At 45.8% G+C, this 20648-nt stretch overlaps 1 protein-coding gene across 9 annotated transcripts in view; it reads left to right on the forward strand.

The window, feature by feature from the left end:
* Positions 1–20648, forward strand: part of tiprl (TIP41, TOR signaling pathway regulator-like (S. cerevisiae)) — a 35962-nt gene that overhangs the window by 11716 nt on the left and 3598 nt on the right. For 2 of the 9 annotated variants that reach the window (XM_086013005.1, XM_086013007.1), the window contains exons 3-7: positions 5007–5186; positions 6495–6594; positions 13241–13372; positions 16354–16449; positions 16729–16791. In XM_086013005.1, coding sequence (XP_085869131.1) covers positions 5007–5186; positions 6495–6594; positions 13241–13372; positions 16354–16449; positions 16729–16791 — 571 coding nt within the window. Of the gene's footprint in view, positions 1–5006; positions 5187–6494; positions 6595–13240; positions 13373–13953; positions 16450–16728; positions 16792–17353; positions 17942–18042; positions 18389–20648 lie in introns of all 9 variants that reach the window. The other 7 variants (XR_015081903.1, XR_015081902.1, XR_015081898.1 and 4 more) reach the window with 7 other exon arrangements.

Consider the following 20648-nt stretch of genomic DNA (forward strand, 5'->3'; position numbering starts at 1 on the left):
TTGGATCGATTCTCCCTCATTCTAAAACATTCCACAATTTTTCATAGAGTTCATTCAACTTCATCCCACTTTATTCAACTTCATCCCACTTTATTCAACTTTATTCAGTATCATTCAACTTAATTCCACTTTATTCAACTTCATTCAACTTCTTTTCATTGTATTCAATTTCATTCAGTATCGTTCAACTTTATTCAATATCATTCAACTTTATTCGACTTAATTCAACTTCATTCCAACGCATTCCGCAATTTCTTTTCAGCTTCCCTCGCCTTCACATGGAATTTCTCCAGAAATTGCATTCTCTAGTTACTTTTAATCTTCTTGGCCACTCCTCCCAGCTGATGTACAGGACTCTGTAACAACACCGTAACAAGTTACCATAATTTAACAGCGATGCGTTTCGTATTGTTTTCTCTCCAGACACTTAAATTGCCTGCTATTTTGCTGTTCAAAGTTGGCTTTGCTCCGCTTAAACCAGGGGTGTCCAAACCTTTTGCTAAGAGGGCCAGATTTGGTGAGGTGAAAATGCGGGGGGCCGACCATTTAGCTTGACATCCTTTTTTACATGGAACACCAATAAATAAAGTACAGGTACATTTTAGCAAACCAGTCTGCCTTTTCTTTTTGACTTTTTAAATTTTAAATTACAAGATTCTTAAACATGTCTTTTGGTCCATTTGAAACATGACATCCATCCATCCATCCAACCATCCATCCATCCATTATCTATACCGCTTATCCTCACAGGGGTCTATCCGAGCTGCCTTCAGGCAGTAGGCGGGGGACATATCACTGGCAAATAAATGTTCACTGACCTTTTAGATTCAAAACAGGGAAATAAGTAAAAGTATTCACCAGTGCAAATTACATTTCAAACATCAATAGCAACTGACAATTAAATGTTCTCTTAACATTTTAATTCTATTACATTCTATTCTATATATATATATATATATATATATATATATATATATATATGAGCAGTTATCATGTAATTTTCAGTCGACAGAAGTCAAAATGGCTGTCCCCAGAGATGGCTAAAAACGAGTGGATTAACACTTATTCCACAAACACAATAGTTATCAGAATGCTGTGTTTCAAATAGTGGGCCTTCTGGGAACATATTCTTGAAAAAAATGTGTGGGTTGACTTCAGCTTTAAGTTTCAAGATAAGCATGGTGTGTTTGAGCCACAAAGAGATAAGCATAAGACAGACTAGCAAAACTATCAAAGACATTGCGTACATACAGATGATTGAATTGTTTAATACCCTTGTGATGCCATTTTAAAAATACCGGGTCCGAAAGCGACCGAAGAAATAAGTGGTTGTTGTGTAATGGGACTGAGGAGGAAGCATCTATAAAGTCAAAGTGCTTCTGGAACTGATACCAAACCTTGAGAGTGTTGATAACCACTGGGTTGTCTATATATAATGAAGGTTTCGCGGGTAAAGAGGAATACAGTAGGGAGGGTAAAGAAAAACCCCTACAGGATGATAGTTCCAATCTACACCACGAAGAATCAGGAACATTCAGCCCAAAGACAAGTTTATGTAAATGAACCACGAACTTATATTATTAAACTCACCTTTTAACATTTACACACAACAACAAACGTGGTGAAACACGGGCAATCTGCAACTACTGAGTTTGCTGGCACGAACAAGCTACAAGCTGTGTCGAAGGAGGAAAGAGGAAAAAACGTCACTCACTATCAACACTTAGGGCTTGAATAGCGTTCAATGCCTGCTCACAGTGTGGGACATCTCAGCACTACATCGAAACTCAATGAATTGAGTTTCAAATGCCAACAATTACTAATAATACAACGTTAGATTTCTAACATGAAGTATTTCTAATAAAGTGTGTTTTACTCCAAATAACTTTTCACCACAATCCGTTTTTGAAAGCCACAAAAAGTGACGTGAAGTCGTCAGTCAGCATGTAGAACAGCCATGGGGTGGCAAACATTGATGCAAAGAAATATATTGCAGAAATAGTGTAACGAATTGGGTGATCTGTGTTGTGGTCGAATTTGTGTCTTGCCAAGTTGTTTTGTTTCCGAGGATAATGAATGCATCGTGCGGCTCGCTAGATGGGAGGGCATGCAAGCGAGAGCAGCGGAGGACGAACAGGAGAACCGTTGCTCTTTTTTGACTGAACGGTTGTCGTACTGTATTGACGTCGGCTGCGGCCGTTATTAGCCGGTTGAACTAATAAAAACATGATAATTAAACTACGTCTGACGGCGTGTTCTTTGAAGTCGCTACAATATATTTTAAAGCGTGACGTCTTCGGCAGGCGCGAAGGACCTGATCAGATCTGCTACCCACACCGGCTTGCTGCGGGCCGGATCTAATAATAAAGCAATATCATCCCAGGGGACGTAGAAAACCTTCTCGTGGGCCGGATGTGGCCCGCGGGCCTTGACTTTGACATAGGTGGGTTACAGTATCTCCATGAGTCCACAAGCGTTTTACGTTTTAGCCATAGCAGACTGAGTCACTTTACGGGTACTAGACCGATCCAAGGAAGGATAAAAAACGCTCCTCCAAAAACACCCTGATGAGTTTTTAAGAAGGGAGGACTGCCCAGCACTCTGTTAGCAAATACAGCATCATCAAAATTTGGGGCATATATGTTTACCAACAAAATCTTTTATTGCATTAGCTTACCAGCTACTATCTAATACCTGCCATTTGTAAAAATTAGGAAAGAGATGACTCCATGAATAACGCCTCTTGTTATTCATGAGGCAAATGGCCGCACCCCCTACCGTTCTATCCTTGTTCGGCCGGAGCCACGGGAGTAACCGATTCCAAACTCTCCATTGGAAATCATTGCACTTTCATTGCTTATAACGTCCAAAAACGACAATCAATTGGCACCAAAATTTATGTGGACATCTCTACTAATGCCCACTTCAACATATCAAAAGGATTAACCTCTCCATGGCTGATTTATATGAGAATGAGGAAATGTGGAAGTGAGCAAAGATACATAGATTTAGGGTGGGACCAGCGCACATTGCTTCTTTGCTTGAAAAAAACAAAACAAAAAAAAACACTGCTTCTATGCTGATCACGGTTACGATGGGCGAGGCATTAAACACCAGTCAGGACAGAGACTGAAGTGGAAATGAGATGTGCACATTTATTTGGATGAGGAATGGCCCCAGTTTTTCGACTGACAACACGCTGTCCAATTTGGAAATCAAACAGCCGAAAAGGTACGTTCCAATGCGTCCATACTCGGTTGTGGTCAGCCTCGCTGAACATTGACGCTTGTTCGATGAGGGCTTACCTCACTCTCTGGCAGCTGCAAGCGGTGTCTTGGCGACTGCTTGGGAGGCAACCCTGCGAGGCAACCCCGTGACATGAAGATCGACGCAGGCTGGAAGCAGAGTAATGAGCTAATGTTGTTGTGCTAACACCTTTTGTTTTAACGACCTCAAGCTAGTTGTTGCTATTAGCCGTCCTATTATTCTACCTTTACCCGTGGAGGGACGAGGGGGGCCTAAAGCTCCAATCTGCCTGCTGCTGCTGCAAGCCACCGTCCCCCTCCTGAGAGTTGACACGAGTTTAGCGTCGCTAAATGTCCGAAATATAACCAGTCGGGGTTCGTGTGCGCATTCATGCTCTTGTCCGCTCCAGATTGTGAAAGTGGTGGAGCAATTGCCACAGTATTTTTTTGATTTTGTGGAGGTGATCATGATGAGATCGTGTTTTGTCAATAAATCCAAACTATTGTGCAGAACACTTTTATACTTTCACAGGTTGAAGTGGACGAGTAGTAATGTGCATTTGCATTTTGGTAGCGATCGGTCGCCGTTTTAGACAACAGAACTGTCAAAGCGAGCAATATTACCACGCAATGCCTTCCTCGCGTGACCTAGACCGCTGAGACCGAAAACATAACATAAGTCACGCCCCTAAAAGGGGCGGGGCAATTTGTCATAAATCTAATCACAAAAAAAGACCTTAAATCACTACAGTCGTTTGGGGGGGCACTTTAGTACTGATGTCATTTTTACATGCAAACCTATTATATAAGTACCAAAGTTAAGCTCACCCAAGTGTCCCTGTAATAGTAGACAAAGCATCGCCCAGCGCCTCGTGAAGTTCCTTTTTGTGTCCTTCCTCAGCGAACTCGATCTTGAGTGTGACGACATCCTGGCCAGCTAACGCCGAGGTTGCCACAGCAGGGGCAGGAAAAATACTCAGAGACGGAGCATAGCAGAGCGGTCCTCAATTGAGTCTTAAAAGGGCTGCGGGTTTTCGCACTTTTGCCAGCCATCATATTGTGGTCCAATGTTATATTTCAAGCTTAAAATAAAACAAAATGCAACGTGAGGAAAAATATCCTCGCTAAAAGTGCAATTATAATACAATTTCAATCAAAACCAGCAGGAGCTTCTATACACACATCCTACTCCATTGAAAGCTCTAGTGTACAGCTGTCAAACTCAAGGCCCGGGGGCCAGATCCGGCCCGCGACATCATTTTATGTGGCCCGCAAAGGCAAATCCTCTGTGTTGACGTAACATGTTTCTTTCAAACTGACTTCACTTTTTACACTACATATGACATATTGCAAGCATTTGTTACCAATCCCCCCTTTAAAATAAAGTGAAAAATAGTTGAACAAACTATTTACTGGCTTCTGATTACAAAACTAGTTATCCATCTATTTGTTGTGTATATGTGTTATTATGAGGCGGTCATACATTTATATGGGTTCACAGTGGTAACGGCCCTCCGAGGGACACCAAAGCTATTATGTGGCCCGCGACAAAAATGAGTTTGACATCCCTGCTCTAGTGGTATCTTCGAGCCTTGGTTTATACTGTATTTCTATATAGCAGATTTTCATCCACAGTGGCTGTGTCTGAAATGTATCACCCGCATTGAAGAATACTTCACGGCAATGAGTCTTTTTTTTTTCTCTCTTTTATAATGTATTACTACCTTTTCAGTTGGAATATATTTTATTTTTCCTTTGCAGATTAACAGAAGAGCTGAACTTGCCCACCCTCCCAGAAATGTTATTTGGGGACAACATCCTGCGTATCCAACATAGTGATGGCTTTGGAATTGAATTCAATGCCATTGATGCCCTGAAAAGAATCAACAACTCATATGACACTCTCCAAGTGGCTTGTGCTCGACAATGGCAGGAGAGCAGGCAAGATAATCACAGCATTGGACTCAAAATGTTCAAATAGGTGTGAATGTGTGTGAAAGTTGTTTGTCTATATTTGCCCTGTGATTGGTTGGCAGCCAGTCCGCCTCGTGCCCAAATCACCAGAGCCAGCTTCACTGTAAAATATGCAGAGATATTAACACTGTACCTTTACGCCGTTACATTTGCTTAAAGGGGAAGTCAACGCAAACATTTTTTTTCAAGAACATGTTCTATGTAGGGTGATTGACTGGTTAGCACATCCGCCTCACAGTTCAGAGGTCGTGGGTTCAATCCCGGCTCCGGCCTCCCTGTGTGGAGTTTGCATGTTCTCCCCGTGCCTGCGTGGGTTTTCTCCGGGTACTCCGGTTTCCTCCCACATTCCAAAAACATGCATGGTAAGTTGATTGGACACTCTAAATTGCCCCGAGGTGAGAATGTGAGTGTGGATGTTTGTCTCTGTCCCTGCGATTGTCTGGCAACCAATTCAGGGTGTCCCCCGCCTACTGACCCTTGTGAGGACAAGCGGTATAGATAATGGATGGATGGATGTTCTATGCAAGCCCACTAGTTGAAACAGTGAATTCTAATAAATATTGCGTTTGTGGAATAAGTATTAATCCATTCTTTTTCAGCCAACTCTGGGGGTGGCCATTTTGTCTTCTGTCGACTGAAAATGACATCACAACTGCTCACAATGACCAATCATGGCTCAGGTTCAGAAAACAGGTCAGCCGTGATTGGTCATTGTGAGCAGTTGTGATGCCATTTTCAGTCGACAGAAGACAAAATGGCCGCCCCCAGAGATAGCTAAAAACGAGTGCATTTTGCTGCTTAACTTATATTCCACAAACGCAAAATTAATCAGAATGCTGCGTTTCAACTAGTGGGCTTGCTGGGAACATATTCTTGAAAAAATTATATTTGGGTTGACTTCCGCTTTAAGTAGTGGAGTAGTTGCCAAAAAGGCAACGTGGGTCCCACTTCCCATGGGCTCACCGCCTGTGGGATGAACCAAAGGGGTCGGGTGCCCCGTGAGCTGGGCGGCGGTAAAAGGCAGGGACTTTGGCCGATCCCCGGCTACAGAAACATGGAATGTCATCTCTCTGGCAGAGAAGGAGCCCGAGCTGGTGTGCGAGGCTGAGAGGTTCTGACTAGATATAGTCGTTCTTTTAGTATTTTCATGACTGTTGATTTGTTTTGTACTTTTTACTGTCATAAGCCTTCATGTACTCACTATGGAAGGGTGTTTCTTGAAATTTAAACATAAAGGAAAAACTTGAGGAGCAACAAAAACACATTTTCTTCCAGAGTTGTTTCTGAGCACCCTCAAGAGGTGGTGAGGCCATACGACTGGACATTCACCACAGATTACAGAGGCACCCTAATAGGAGAGGAAATGCAGATAAAGGTGGGTTCATATCTAACATCTACCGAAACTTAATCAAGCACCATATAATTTAGAAAACCGTTCCTATCAAAAAGTGATATTTAAATGATTGTTGTCCCTTCTCTACCGCAACCTCCCCAAATCAACAAAACAAAACTGACGAAGATCAAAGCGGTAGAATGACTGCCATAAAACAACAAAAACACTCAGTCTGAGTCAGCCAGGTAAATCCAACAACCTGCCTTTTGGATCCAATTCCCACATTTCTTTTTAAGACATTTTATGGATTCTTTGAGGAACAAATTTTAAACATAGTCAATTGCTCTCTCCAGACGGGTGTCTTCCCCGCCGCCTTAAAAATGGCGGCGGTGAAGCCCCTTCTGAAGAAGAGGAACTCTGACCCCAGCGTTTTTAATAATTACAGACCTGTATCCAACTTACCATTTTAAAGTAAGATTTTAGAAAAACTGGTGTTTCTCCACCTAAATCACTTTTTAAACAAATAGTATTTTAGAGAAATATCAATCTGGTTTTAGGATGAACCACAGTACTGAGACTGCTCTTTTAAGTATACCATTAGGTATACTGCAGACGTGAGAAAACTCACAGTCTTGGTGCTACTGGATCTAAGCGCTGCTTTTGATACATTAGATCACCAAATTTTATTAAATAGACTTAAAAACCTAGTGGGCATCTCTGGTACTGTTTTTAACTGGTTTTATTCCGATCTCACATCCATCCATCCATTATCTCCCGCTTATCTGAAGTCGGGTCGCGGAGGCAGCAGCTTCAGCAGGGAAGCCCAGACTTCCCTCTCCCCAACAACATCTTCCAGCTCTTCCGGAAGGATCCCAAGGCGTTCCCAGGCAAGCCGGGAGACATAGTCTCTCCAGCGTGTTCTGGGTCGTCCTCGGGGTCTCCTGCCGGTGGGTCATGCCCGGAACACCTCACCAGGGAGGCGTCCAGGGGGAATCCTTATCAGATGCCCGAGCCACCTCAACTGGCTCCTCTCAACGCGGAGGAGCAGCGGCTCGACTCTAAGTCCCTCCCGGATGGCCAAACTTCTCACCCTATCTCTAAGGGAGAGCCCGGACACCCTGTGAAGGAAACCCATTTCGGCCGCTTGTATCCGAGATCTTGTTCTTTCGGTAATGACCCACAGCTCATGACCATAGGTGAGAGTAGGAACGTAGATCGACCGGTAAATTGAGAGTTTTGCTTTTCGGCTGGGTTCCTTCTTCACCACGACGACCGATACAGGGTCCGCATCACAGCAAACGCTGCACCGATCCGCCTGTCGATCTCCCGTTCCATCTTACCCTCACTCGTGAACAAGACGCCAAGATACTTGAACTCCTCCACTTGGGGCAGAATCCCATCCCCGACCCGGAGAGGGCACACCACCCTTTTCCGACTGAGGACCATGGTCTCAGATTTGGAGGTGCTGATTTTCATTCCGACCGTTTCACACTCGGATGCGAACAGCTCCAGCGAGAGTTGGAGATCGCGGCTTGAAGAAGCCAACAGTACCACATCATCTGCAAAAAGCAGAGATGCAATACTGAGGCCACCAAACCGGACCCCCTCGACACCTCGGCTGCGCCTAGAAATTCTGTCCATAAAAGTTATGAACAGAATCGGTGACAAAGGGCAGCCTTGGCGGAGTCCAACCCTCACTGGAAACGAATCCGACTTACTGCCGGCAATGCGGACCAAACTCTGACATCGGTGGTACAGGGACCGGGCAGCCCTTATCAGGGGGCTCGGTACCCCGTACTCCCGAAGCACCCCCACAGAACTCCCCGAGGGACACGGTCGAACGCCTTCTCCAAGTCCACAAAACACATGTAGACTGGTTGGGCGAACTCCCATGCACCCTCGAGGACCCTGCTGAGGGTGTAGAGCTGGTCCACTGTTCCACGGCCGGGACCACATTGCTCCTCCTGAATCCGAGATTCGACCTTCCGACGGACCCTCCTCTCCAGCACCCCTGAATAGACCTTGCCGGGGAGGCTGAGGAGTGTGATCCCTCTGTAATTGGAGCACACGCTCCGGTCCCCCTTCTTAAAAAGGGGGACCACCACCCCAGTCTGCCAATCCAGGGGCACTGTCCCCAATGTCCAAGCGATGTTGTAGAGACGTGTTAACCATGACAGCCCCTCAACATCCAGAGCCTTTATGAACTCCGGGCGGATCTCATCCACCCCCGGGGCTTTGCCACCGAGGAGTTTTTTGACTACCTCGGTTACTTCAACCCCAGAGATAGGAGAGCCCACCTCAGAGTCTCCAGGCTCTGCTTCTTCAGTGGAAGGCGTGTCAGTGGAATTGAGGAGGTCTTCGAAGTACTCTCCCCACCGACCCACAACGTCCTGAGTTGAGGTCAGCAGCACCCCATCTCCACTATAAACAGTTATAATGGTGCACTGCTTCCCTCTCCTGAGACGTCGGATGGTGGACCAGAATTTCCTCGAAGCCGTCCGGAAGTCATTTTCCATGGCCTCCCCGAACTCCTCCCACACCTGAGTTTTTGCCTCAGCAACCGACAGAGCTGCATTCCGTTTGGCCAGCCGGTACCTGTCAGCTGCCTCCGGGGTCCCACAGGCCAAAAAGGCCCGATAAGACTCCTTCTTCAGCTGGACAGCATCCCTTGCAGCTGGTGTCCACCAGCGGGTTCGGGGATTGCCGCCACGACAGGCACCGACCACCTTGCGGCCACAGCTCTTATTGGCCGCCTCAACAATGGAGGCACGAAACATGGTCCACTCGGACTCGATGTCCCCCGCCTCCCCCGGGACGTGGGAAAAGTTCTGCCGGAGGTGGGAGTTGAAACTCCTTCTGACAGGGAATTCTGCCAGACGTTCCCAGCAAACCCTCACAATACGTTTGGGTCTGCCAGGTCGGACCGGCATCTTCCTCACCATCGGAGCCAACTCACCACCAGATGGTGATCAGTTGACAGTTCCGCCCCTCTCTTCACCCGAGTGCCCAAAACATGCGGCCGCAAGTCCGATGATAGGACTACAAAGTCGATCATCGAACTGCGGCCTAGGGTATCCTGGTGCCAAGTGCACATATGGACACCCTTATGTTTGAACATGGTGTTCGTTATGGACAATCCGTGATAGGCACAGAAGTCCAGTAACCGAACACCGCTCGGGTTCAGATCGGGGGGGCTGTTCCTCCCAATCACACCTCTCCGGGTCTCACTGTCATTGCCCACGTGAGCATTGAAGGCCCCCAGCAGAACGATGGAGTCCCCAGGTGGAGTGCCCTCCAGCACACCCTCCAAGGACTCCAAAAAGGGTGGGTATTCTGCACTGCTGTTTGGTGCATAAGCACAAACAACAGTCAGGACCGGTCCCCCCACCCTCAGGCGGAGGGAGGCTACCCTCTCGTCGACCGGGGTAAACCCCAATGTACAGGCGCCAAGCCGGGGAGCAATAAGTATGCCCACACCTGCTCGGCGCCTCTCACCCTGGGCAAGTCCAGAGTGGAAGAGTGTCCAACCCCTCTCGAGAGGACTGGTACCAGAACCCAAGCTGTGTGTGGAGGTGAGCCCGACTATATCTAGTCAGAACCTCTCAGCCTCACACACCAGCTCGGGCTCCTTCCCTGCCAGAGAGGTGGCATTCCATGTCCCAAGAGCTAGTTTTTGTTGCCGGGGATCGGAGGTCCCTGTCTTTTGCCGCCGCCCAGCTCACACGGCACCTGACCCCTTTGGCCCCTCCCACCAGTGGTGAGCCCATGGGAAGGGGGACCCACGTGTCCTTTTTGGGCTGAGCCCGGTCGGGCCCCATGGGTGCAAGCCCGGCCACCAGGCGCTTGCCATCGAGCCCCACCTCCAGGCCTGGCTCCAGAAGGGGACCCCGGTGACTCGCGTCCGGGCGAGGGAAAACGTGGTCCATAAATTTTTGTCTTCATAAGGGGTCATTTTGAGCCATGCTTAGTCTGGTCCCTCACCTAGGACCTGTTTGCCATGGGTGACCCTACCAGGGGCAAAAAGCCCCAGACAACTTAGCTCCTAGGATCATTGGGGCGCGCAAACCCCTCCACCACGATAAGGTGACAGCTCATGGGGGGCCTATCTCACAGACCGATCTTTTTTTGTAAGTATGGATACTTGTTCCTCGAGAACCCATGAAATTAAATGTGGGGTTCCCCAAGGTTCAATTTTAGGCCCAATACTTTTTAATCTTTATATGCTTCTCCTTGGGGGTGTTATCAGTAGACACGGCGTCAGCTTCCACAGCTATGCTGATGACACACAGCTGTATATTGCCGTGTCTCCTGATGAAACAGGACCCATTGATACCCTTTTAAGTTGCATTTTAGATATTACTTCATGGATGGCAGAGAATTTCTTACAGCTCAATCAGGACAAAACTGAGGTTTTCTGAAGGTCAGAGAGAGAAACTTTTACCAAAACTACAAGATTTTAAACCCTCAGAATGTGTAAAGAATCTCGGCGTAATCTTTGACTCTGAGCTCAGTTTTATTCCTCATATTAAAAATGTAACCAAGATAGGTTTTTATCACCTTAAGAACATCGCCAGAGTCCGCCCGTTTCTCTCTCAGGCTAACACGGAAGTGCTGATGCATGCTTTTATTTCCTGTCGTTTAGATTATTGCTCTCTGTTCTCCCCAAAAAGAGTATCTTTTCTTTACAACTACTCCAGAATTCAGCAGCTCGGGTGCTGACGAGAAGCAGAGGGCGGGAGCACATTATACCAGTTTTAAAATCGCTGCATTGGCTACCCGTGTGTTTCAGGATCGATTTTAAGGTACTTTTATTAGTTTATAAATGTCTTAATGGTCTTGGGCCATCTTATTTATCCGATTTGCTTTTATCATACCAGCCCTCGCGGATCCTGAGGTCCTCTGGTGCCGGCCTTTTAATTATTCCAAGGGTGAGGACCAAAACGCATGGCGAGGGAGCATTCAGCCATTTTGGTCCTCAACTTTGGAATAGCCTGCCAGAGGATGTCAGGTCCGCAGAGACTGTTGATGTCTTTAAGAGGAAGCTCAAGACACACCTTTTTAGTTTGGCTTTTACCTAATTTTAAGTAATTTATCTTTTCTTTTGACTCAGGATTCTTCTTCTCTTAGTTTACTGATTTTAGTTCTTCTGTTGTTGTTAGCTTTTAGCACCAGTGTTTCCTCATGGGGGGCCCTCCCCGTTGGGGGGGGGGCTGCCCGTGGACTGTCATTCCCCTCAGCGTGAACTTGGGTACCCTTTCCCATATGGTTCCTCTGTGCCTTGTCATGTCTTTTTTAACAAAGCTTATGCGGTTGTGTGGCTTGTGTGTATATGTGGGGTGTGTGTGTGTGTGTGAGTGAGTGTGTGTGCGTGGGTGTGTGTGTGTGTGTGTGTGTAGGCGCAAGTGCTGATGTACTGGCGGATATATATTCTTGGGTTTGTTGGGAGGGAGGGCGGGAGCGGGTCTTCCTTTTTATGTTGTTTATGTTGTGTTTTGGACATTTTTACTGGACAGCACTTTGAGTTGCATTCTTTTTGTATGAAAAGTGCTATATAAATAAATTTGATTTGATTTAATTTGAATATGCCGCAAGCCCTTAATCTTTGAAAACCAAAGGAATGCCAATGGGCCGCATGCTCAGGCGAAGCTCCTCACAGTTGGAGCATCATAAAGAAATGGTGAAAGTCTAATAGTGCTGATATTATCGGCAAGAAAAAAAAATACCACGGCTACAGTGATGTAATCGGGCAAACCGTTTGGCTCAATGCAGAAATAATACACAGTAAAGTGGAAATTACAAATACAGGGGAAATATAATGGAGCTGTTGTGGCATGCTGCCAATTGAAAGGCACACACAACAACCACATATTATAATTGAGGCGGTGGGGTTTGGCTGGAGTCATAAAACATGCATCACTTTTTGATAGGAGTCTCTGGCAATTATTTTGAATGGCTATGTTTACATGGACACATTTATTCGGATTAAAAGCCTGATATAAATAAAATAATAATGCTTCATGCTTCACACACCTCATTCGGAATATTCTGATCCGGTCAAGATTTTATTTCGAATGAGACAAGTAGGTTATGTCGATTGGTAATACGACCGGCGCGCATGAAAACACTTATTTCGCATTTCGCAACAAACCGTCTTTACTGCGCATGTTTGTGATGTCATTATAGACGTTTCTGTTATACCCGGAAGCTAGTAGAAGCAGAGCGAGTGTGATATTGTTTGTTGTTTAATTCAATAAAGTTTGGAGAGAAAAAAAACAGCAAGAGCGAGCAAAAGATGTGGCGGGCACAAGACTGAACTGGTACATTTGTAGCTCCATTAGGAAGTCTGCGCAAATGGGGAAAAATATGCAAAATAATGCTAATGTTTAAAGTCGAAATGGACGGAGCGATGTTTTGTTTTCACAGAAGTCACTACGGCTTCTTCTACTACTATTTCTGGTATATTTGGTCAATCTGGTGAATGTCGAAATCATTTATTCACTCGAAAGTGTACACGCATGAACACGCAAATCCTAATCGGACTGTGTCCATGAAAACAGTGCGTTCGATCAGAATTTTAATCCGAGCTCTGATCGGATTAAAGAAATTTTGTCCATGTAAATGTAGCCACTCTTAAGATTTGCTACTATGCTACTACAACCTGTGTCTTGTTTCTCTCATTGATTTCAAGGTGACTGAGACAAAAGAAAGAATTAACTTGGAGAAGCTCAGGGCCCGTGAACAGATTGTGTTCTTTGATGAAGTCCTACTGTTTGAAGATGAGCTGCATGACCACGGGGTCTCAATGATAAGTGTTAAAATTGTGAGTCTTGTCTTGATACTTCTCCCCATGACTAGGGATGTAACGATATCCAAACGTCACGATACAATATTATCACAATATGAACCTCACGATATAGTAATCACCACAATATTATGGAGAGGTTGGCGACATAAAGGAGCTTACGATACTGTAAAAAAACTCATGAAATTGGGGGGGGAAGCACAATATTGTGTTTTGTACATAATAACAGTAGTGAAAAAGAAATAGTCTTGGCCAGTCATTTTATTGTCATGTGTTCCTATTGGCTTAGCGGTGCAAAGTATCATAGTCTATGTAATTCACAATGCTTTATTCGAGTGAGGCGTGCGAAAAGTAATGTTTTGCTGATGGAGGTGTGCTACTTTCAATATCATAACATGATGACAACGATACCGTGGCAATTTTAATATTGTGATATTGCCGTTATCGTTACATCCCTACCCATGACCAGAGCAAACCTGTTCATAGTTTTTTTTAGTGCCCTTAAAGTAACAGCACCAACACTTCATACGTAGTCTTGTCTCTATTATTATGACCTTCCATCCATCCATTATCTGCTGCTTTTCCGGAGTCGGTCGCAGAGGCAGCAGCTTCAGCAGGGAGTACAGACTTCCCTCTCGCCAGCCATGTCTTCCAGCTCTTTCAGAAGGGTTCCCAGGCCAGCCGGGAGACATTGTCTCTCCAACGTATCCTGGGTCATCCTCGGGGCATCCTGCTGGCGGGCTGTGCCCGGAACACCTCACCAGAGAGGCGTCCAGGAGGCATCCTAATCAGATGCCCTAGCCACCTCATTTGGCTCAACTCAATGTGGAGAAGCAGTGGCTTGACTCTGAGTCCCTCCCGGATGACCGAGCTTCTCATTCTATCGCTAAGGTAGAGACAGACACCCTGCGGAGGAAGCTCATTTCAGCCGATTGTGTCTGGGATCTTGTTCTTTCGGTCACAACCCACACAGCTTGTGACAATAGGTGAGGGTAGGAACGTAGTTCGACCGGTCTTCTTCACCACGACAGACCGATACAGGATCCACATCACAGCAGACAAAGCACCGATTCACCTGTCGATCTCACGCTCCATCCTACTGTCACTCGTGAACATGGTACTGTAGGGTGGTCGTCTCTCCAGAGGTTGTGGGTTCGATCCCCGGCCAATGGGACCTTATCAAACTATCCTTGAGCAAGATACTGAACCCCCAGTTGTAGGCGCGAAATATAGTCCACTCTGACTCAGTGTCCTCTGCTTACCCCGGGACATGGGCAAGGTTCTGGCAGGGGATTTGGCAGACGTTCCCAGCAAAACCTCACAATACGTATGGGTGTTCCGGTTCGCACAGACATTCCCCCATCATCGGAGCCAACACACCACCAGGTGGTGATCTTTGACAGCCCCGCCCCTCTCTTCACCTGAGTGTCCAAAACATGCAGCGGCAAAACCGATGATACGACTTCATAGTCGGTCATCGAACTGCGGCCTAGGGTGACCTGATGCCAGATGCAAATATAGACATTCTTATGTGTGAAAATGGTGTTTGTTATGGACAATCCATGAATAGCACAGAAGTCCAGTTAACAACATCACTCTGGTTCAGATCATGAGGGGACGCATTCCTCCCAATCGCGCTCTTCCAGGTCTCACTGTCATTGCCCACGTGAGCATTGAAGTCCCCCAGCAGAAGGATGGAGTCCCCAGGGGGAGCTTCTGCTCTCCAGCATACTCTCCAAGGACTCCAAAACAGTTGGGTACTCTAAACTGCTGTTTGGTGCATAGACACAAACAACAGTCAGGACCGGTCCCCGCACCCTAAGCAGAGGGAGGCTATGCTCTCATCCACCGGGGTGAACCCAAATGTACAGGCACCAAGCCAGGGGGGGCAATAAGTATGCCCAAACCTGCTCGGCACCTCTGGCATCTTGGGCAACTCCAGAGTGAAAGAGTGTCCAACCCCTCTTGAGAGGACAGGTGCCAGAGCCCAAGCTGTGCGTGGAGGAGAGCCTGACTATATTTTGTCGTAACTTCTCTGCCTCGCACACCAGCTTGACCTCCTTCCTTGCCAGAGAGGTGACATTCCATCTCCGAGGAGCTAGCCAAGGCCCCTGCCTTTTGCTGCCGCCCAGCTCACAGGGCACCCGACTCCTTTGGCCCCTCCCACAGGTGCTGAGCCCATGGGAAGTGGGAGCCACATTGCCTTTTCGGGCTGGGCCTCATGGGTGCAGGCCCAAACCCCGGGCGCTCGCCAGCAAGCCCTGCCTCCAGGCCTGGCTCCACAGGGGGAGCGCCAGTGACCTGCATCCGGGCAGGGGAAATTGTGGACCAAAGTTTTTAATCATCATAACGGGTTTCTGAGCCATGCTTTGTCTGGTCCCTCACCTAGGTCCTGTTTGCCATGGGTGAACTTGTTAGGGGCATCAAGCCCCAGACAACTTAGCTCTTATGATCATTGGGACACGCAAATGGTACACGGTAAGGTAAGGTGTCGGCTCATGGATTACTGTGACCCGATCTTTTTCCAAATTCATAGGATTATGTACTTATAACAAAACTAAAATCATAGCGTATCTATCCATAGTGTATTTATTATGCATCCATTTGTTGGCTTCCGCTTACCCGGGTCTGAGTTTACCTGGAAGCAGTCTAGATCTCAGTGCAGACCTAGGACATACTATAGGGACAGTGTCTCACAGCTAAACAGACAATGCCTTGGCGTCTACTTAAGTATCCCTAGTTGAACTATAGTTGGTGGTCAGAGATACTTATAGAATCATGTGCAGTCACACACAATCCTTGTGAGTGTGTGTGTTGTTCAGCACATGATGGCTGAAATGGTAGATATCTGGTCCCCTGCACAATCAGTTTTCAGCGTTCTTGAACTGTTTGCACACAGTTTTTAATAGCAGTTTTTGTCTTTGCACATTTTCTTAAATTGACACTATTGTGAGTCCCTTTGTCTGTGACGTTACTGTATGTGATGCCATGCCATGCAGAGGGTGATGCCCACCAGTTTCTTCACATTACTGCGTTTTTTCCTGCGAGTGGATGGTGTGCTGATAAGAATAAATGACACACGACTATATTATGAGGTAAGTTTACAGGGCATAAGGTTGAAGAAATTAAAGCAGCATGCACCACATGTTTTGATTTCTATTTTCTTACATAAAATTTGGAGCAATAAGTAGTGACACAATGGGAAATTACGTGTTCCATTTAAGGTTAGGCAAACTTCCGTGATTCCAATCATAACATAATGTCTAAAAACTGTGTTGGAAAAGACTGTCTTTACTTGCATTTGGTAATCATAAACATACTCCATTCCATTCCGTTTAACCACATAGACAGTTTGAGATTTCTTCTGCTTCCAGGCTGGACAGAAGTACATGTTAAGAGAGTTCTGCACAAGGGAAAGCAACATAGCAGAATTGAAGGTAAGCTTTGTACAAAAACCTAAAGGTTGTTCCATATCAGATCTGGCAAATTATGGCCTGCGGGCTACATCCAGCCCCTCTACAGTCTATGACCTTCTCCTGCCATGTTCTTGAATCCAAAGAAAATGCAAACTATATGATTCTTTTATTTTAAAAATGGTGGTTTTATTTTGATTTTGATCAACATTTTTGCTGTATTTAGTGACTTTTCGACCCCTCCAGCGTTCTACGTTGGGCCATCACAAACCAAATTGTGGTGGCCCTGCAAGAACCAGCACTGGCCATTAGTACACTTTAGGTGGTCTGACACAGTCACTTGGTGGCCATTGGGCCACCGTTCATGTCGAACCCTGCCCTCTAGTGACAGTGGGTACGGAATGTATTCAGACCCCTTGGTTTTTTTCACTTTCTGTGTCATTGTAGCCATTTGCCAAAATCAAAAATGTTCATTTTATTTTTCATTAATGTACTGAAATATGATATGGTCATCAGTATTCAGACCCTTTGCAATGACCTTCATATTTAACTCACGTGCTGTCCATTTCTTCTGATCTTCCTTGAGGTGGGTCTGCTCCTTTATTGGAGTCCAGCTGTGTTTAATTACACTGATTGGACTTTATAACAGCTCACAGTGCATGTCAGAGCAAATGAGAATCATGAGGTCAAAGGAACTGCCCACAAAGATAGGAGACAGAATTGTGGCAAGGCACAGATCTGATCAAGGTTACAGAAGAATTTCTGCAGCACTCAAGGTTCCTCAGAGCACAGTGACCTCCAAAATCCTCAAATGGAAGAAGTTTGGGAAGACCACAACTCTTCCACGACCTGGCCGTCCGGCCAAACAGAGCAATCGTGGGAGAAGAGCCTTCCTGAGAAAGGTAAAGTAGAACCCAAAGATCACTACTGTGGCTGAGCTCCAGTGATGTAGTAGGGAGACGGGAGAAAGTTCCGCAAAGTCCACTATCACTGCAGCCCCCCACCAGTCTGGGCTTTATGGCAGAGTGGCCCGACAGAAGCCTCCCAGTGCAAGACACATGAAAGCCCACATAGAGTTTGCCAAAAAACACATGAAGGATTCCTGGACAATGAGAAATAAGATTCTCTGGTCTGATGAGACCAAGATGGAACTTTTTGGTGTTAATTCTAAGCGGTATGTGTGGAGAAAACCAGGCACTGCTCATCCACTGCCCAATACAATCCTTTCATTGAAATGTGGTGGTGGGAGCATCATGTTGTGGGGGTGTTTTTCAGCTGCAGGGACAGAACGACTGGTTGCAATTGAAGGAAAGATGAATTCGGCCAAGCACAGAAATATCTTGGAGGAAAACCTCTTCCGGAGTGCTCAGGACCTCAGACTCGGCCGAAGGTTCACCTTTCAACAGGGCAATGATGTGAAGCACACAGGTAAAATAACAAAGCAGTGACTTCAGAACAATTCTGTGACCGATCTTGACTGGCCCAGACAGAGCCCTGACCTAAACCCGATTGAGCATCTCTGGAAAGACTTGAAAATGGCTGTCCACCAACGTTCACCATCCAAAATGACAGAACTGGAGAAGATCTGCAAGGAAGAATGGCAGAGGATCCCCAAATCCAGGTGTGAAAAATTTGTTGCGTCATTCCCAAGAAGACTCTTGGCGGCATTTGCTCAAAAGGCTGCTTCTACTCAATACTGAGTACAGGGTCTGAATACTTATGACCATATGATATTTCAGTTTTTCTTTTTTAATAACTATGCAAACATTTCTACATATCTGTTTTTTTCTCTCAAGGTGGGGTGCTGAATGTACATCAATGAGAAATAAAATGAACTTTTGGATTTTGGGAGATGGCTGTAATGACAAAGTGAAAAATTTCAAGGAGTCTGAATACTTTCCGTACCCACTGTAAATGTGCATAGCCATCCAAAAGTAGAACATTATCTCGAGTAATAAGTTACAGTTAATAAGCTCAGAATACATTGAGCTTGCTTATTTTGCTGCATGATTTTTTTAAAATTCTTTCATGTGATAATAAAAATGTCATTACTTGATGATTGCTATATTCAACAACCATATTGCATATCGCATGCTTTTCCAATGTCGTGCAGCCCTAATTGTTACGGATGCTATCTTTATGAATTTAACCTTTTTTTAAACATGCAGTCTTAAAATATTTAGCATTTTAATCATTGATCGATTCCCGCTCAGTGACAGTGTCTATGTGTGCCCTGCGACTGGCTGGCGACCAGTTCGGGGTGTAGTCTGCCTTCGCCCATTGACGGCTGGGATAGGCTCCAGCAACTCCCCGCGACCCTATATAGGATAAGCGGTTTGGAAGGTGACATGACATGACTCTCAACTGTCAATAAAACACTCGATATTCATGTCACTCACCACATGAATGAAGCGGGTGGTTTCCTCCTCTCTCCAAAAGTGTTCTTTTGTGCTGCATCTCTGAGCTTGTTTACCTCTGCTAGTCTATTTGCGGTGTTGCATTCCAAACACATGCGCAGCGTGTCTCGATCATGTGTCTTTGCCGTTTTCGCCTATTTCTCCCTCCTCCATCCATTTCTCAGCAGTAATGCTACATAGAGCATCTTGTGCTCTTTATTTTAATGTATTTTCGTTTTTTTTATGCCAAGCACTTTTTTTTCGACTTGAACAGTAAAATCCAACATAGGCGGAAATTCAGGTTACATCGCCAGTGTAGGAACGGAACTCGTTCGTAAAGTGAGGAGTCCCTGTACTGAAAGATGGAAAACGTAATTATGGAAGAATTGCCACCCTTCACCACCACCTGAAGACAGACTGTGGAGTGTTGAAGGATCTACAGTAAATCTATATGAATGATCTTATATTAGACAACAGGTTAACCAACAACCAATATGGCAATTAGAGGTGGGCGATATATATCGTGATCGATATCATCGTCAATCATGCTTTCACGATGCGTAATTTGACATTGAGTATTAATACTGCCTCGAAAAGCGAGTCAGCCGACGGCCGCAAACTATGAGGAAATGCTGAAAATCAGGGTGCATTGAGGGCAGAGGAGGAGGAAGTGATAATCATTTGCCCAATCAGCGGGCAGGAACCGGTCACGTGACTCTGTTAGCAGCCCGGCTAACGTGTTTCATATATGTAGCAGTGTCCAGCGGGTGTATTCATAGCGAGACGCGAGTCCGCGTCGTCCGTAGTCTGTAAATGGATTGGGCAGAGCTGGGCACTTGACCATTTTTTGCCGGTCCGGCCGCGACCCTCCACCCTTGACCTGGGTACCCTTCCGGGCCGCGACTGCCCGGCCATATTCATAAACATTTCGCCCTCCGACCAAAAAAAAAAAAAAAAAAAGTAGCATTGATTGACGTCGCCGCGGGAGAAATGCTCGAGCGGCAGAGGCTTTGTAAAGATCATTAGCTGGCTAATTTACAATTTGAACCCGCTGTGGACACGCTTGAAATGTGCCAGTAGTACTTAGCCAACTGCACGTGCTTACTTGCATTGGATTTGTCGTATTGTTTAATTATTTGGCTTCAACTGACGACTAGAAGTCGTAGCCAAGTTACTTATTTATTTTCCACACTTCCCCTCCTTCTCGGCCTTCAAAATAAAAGCATACCAGCAAACTAGTATACACAGCTGGTTTGCTATGGCGTATTTTCGGAAATAGGGAAGACGCCAGAGAAGTGCATGAACTCCACCTTGATGTGACTGCATCATCCTTGAGTCAGTGCTGCACGCAACTTGAATATACTCCAAAAATGTATATATATAATAATAATATATATACTCGTGGACACAAGTTATTTTGAAACAAGTCGGGGGGCGTCGCTTCAAAAAGACAGCGACCACAATGGATATCGTGCCTGCTACAAC

This window comes from Filicampus tigris, chromosome 17 (genome assembly GCF_054856515.1).
Source record: "Filicampus tigris isolate MCC_2025a chromosome 17, RoL_Ftig_1.0, whole genome shotgun sequence".
Lineage (NCBI taxonomy): Eukaryota > Metazoa > Chordata > Actinopteri > Syngnathiformes > Syngnathidae > Filicampus > Filicampus tigris.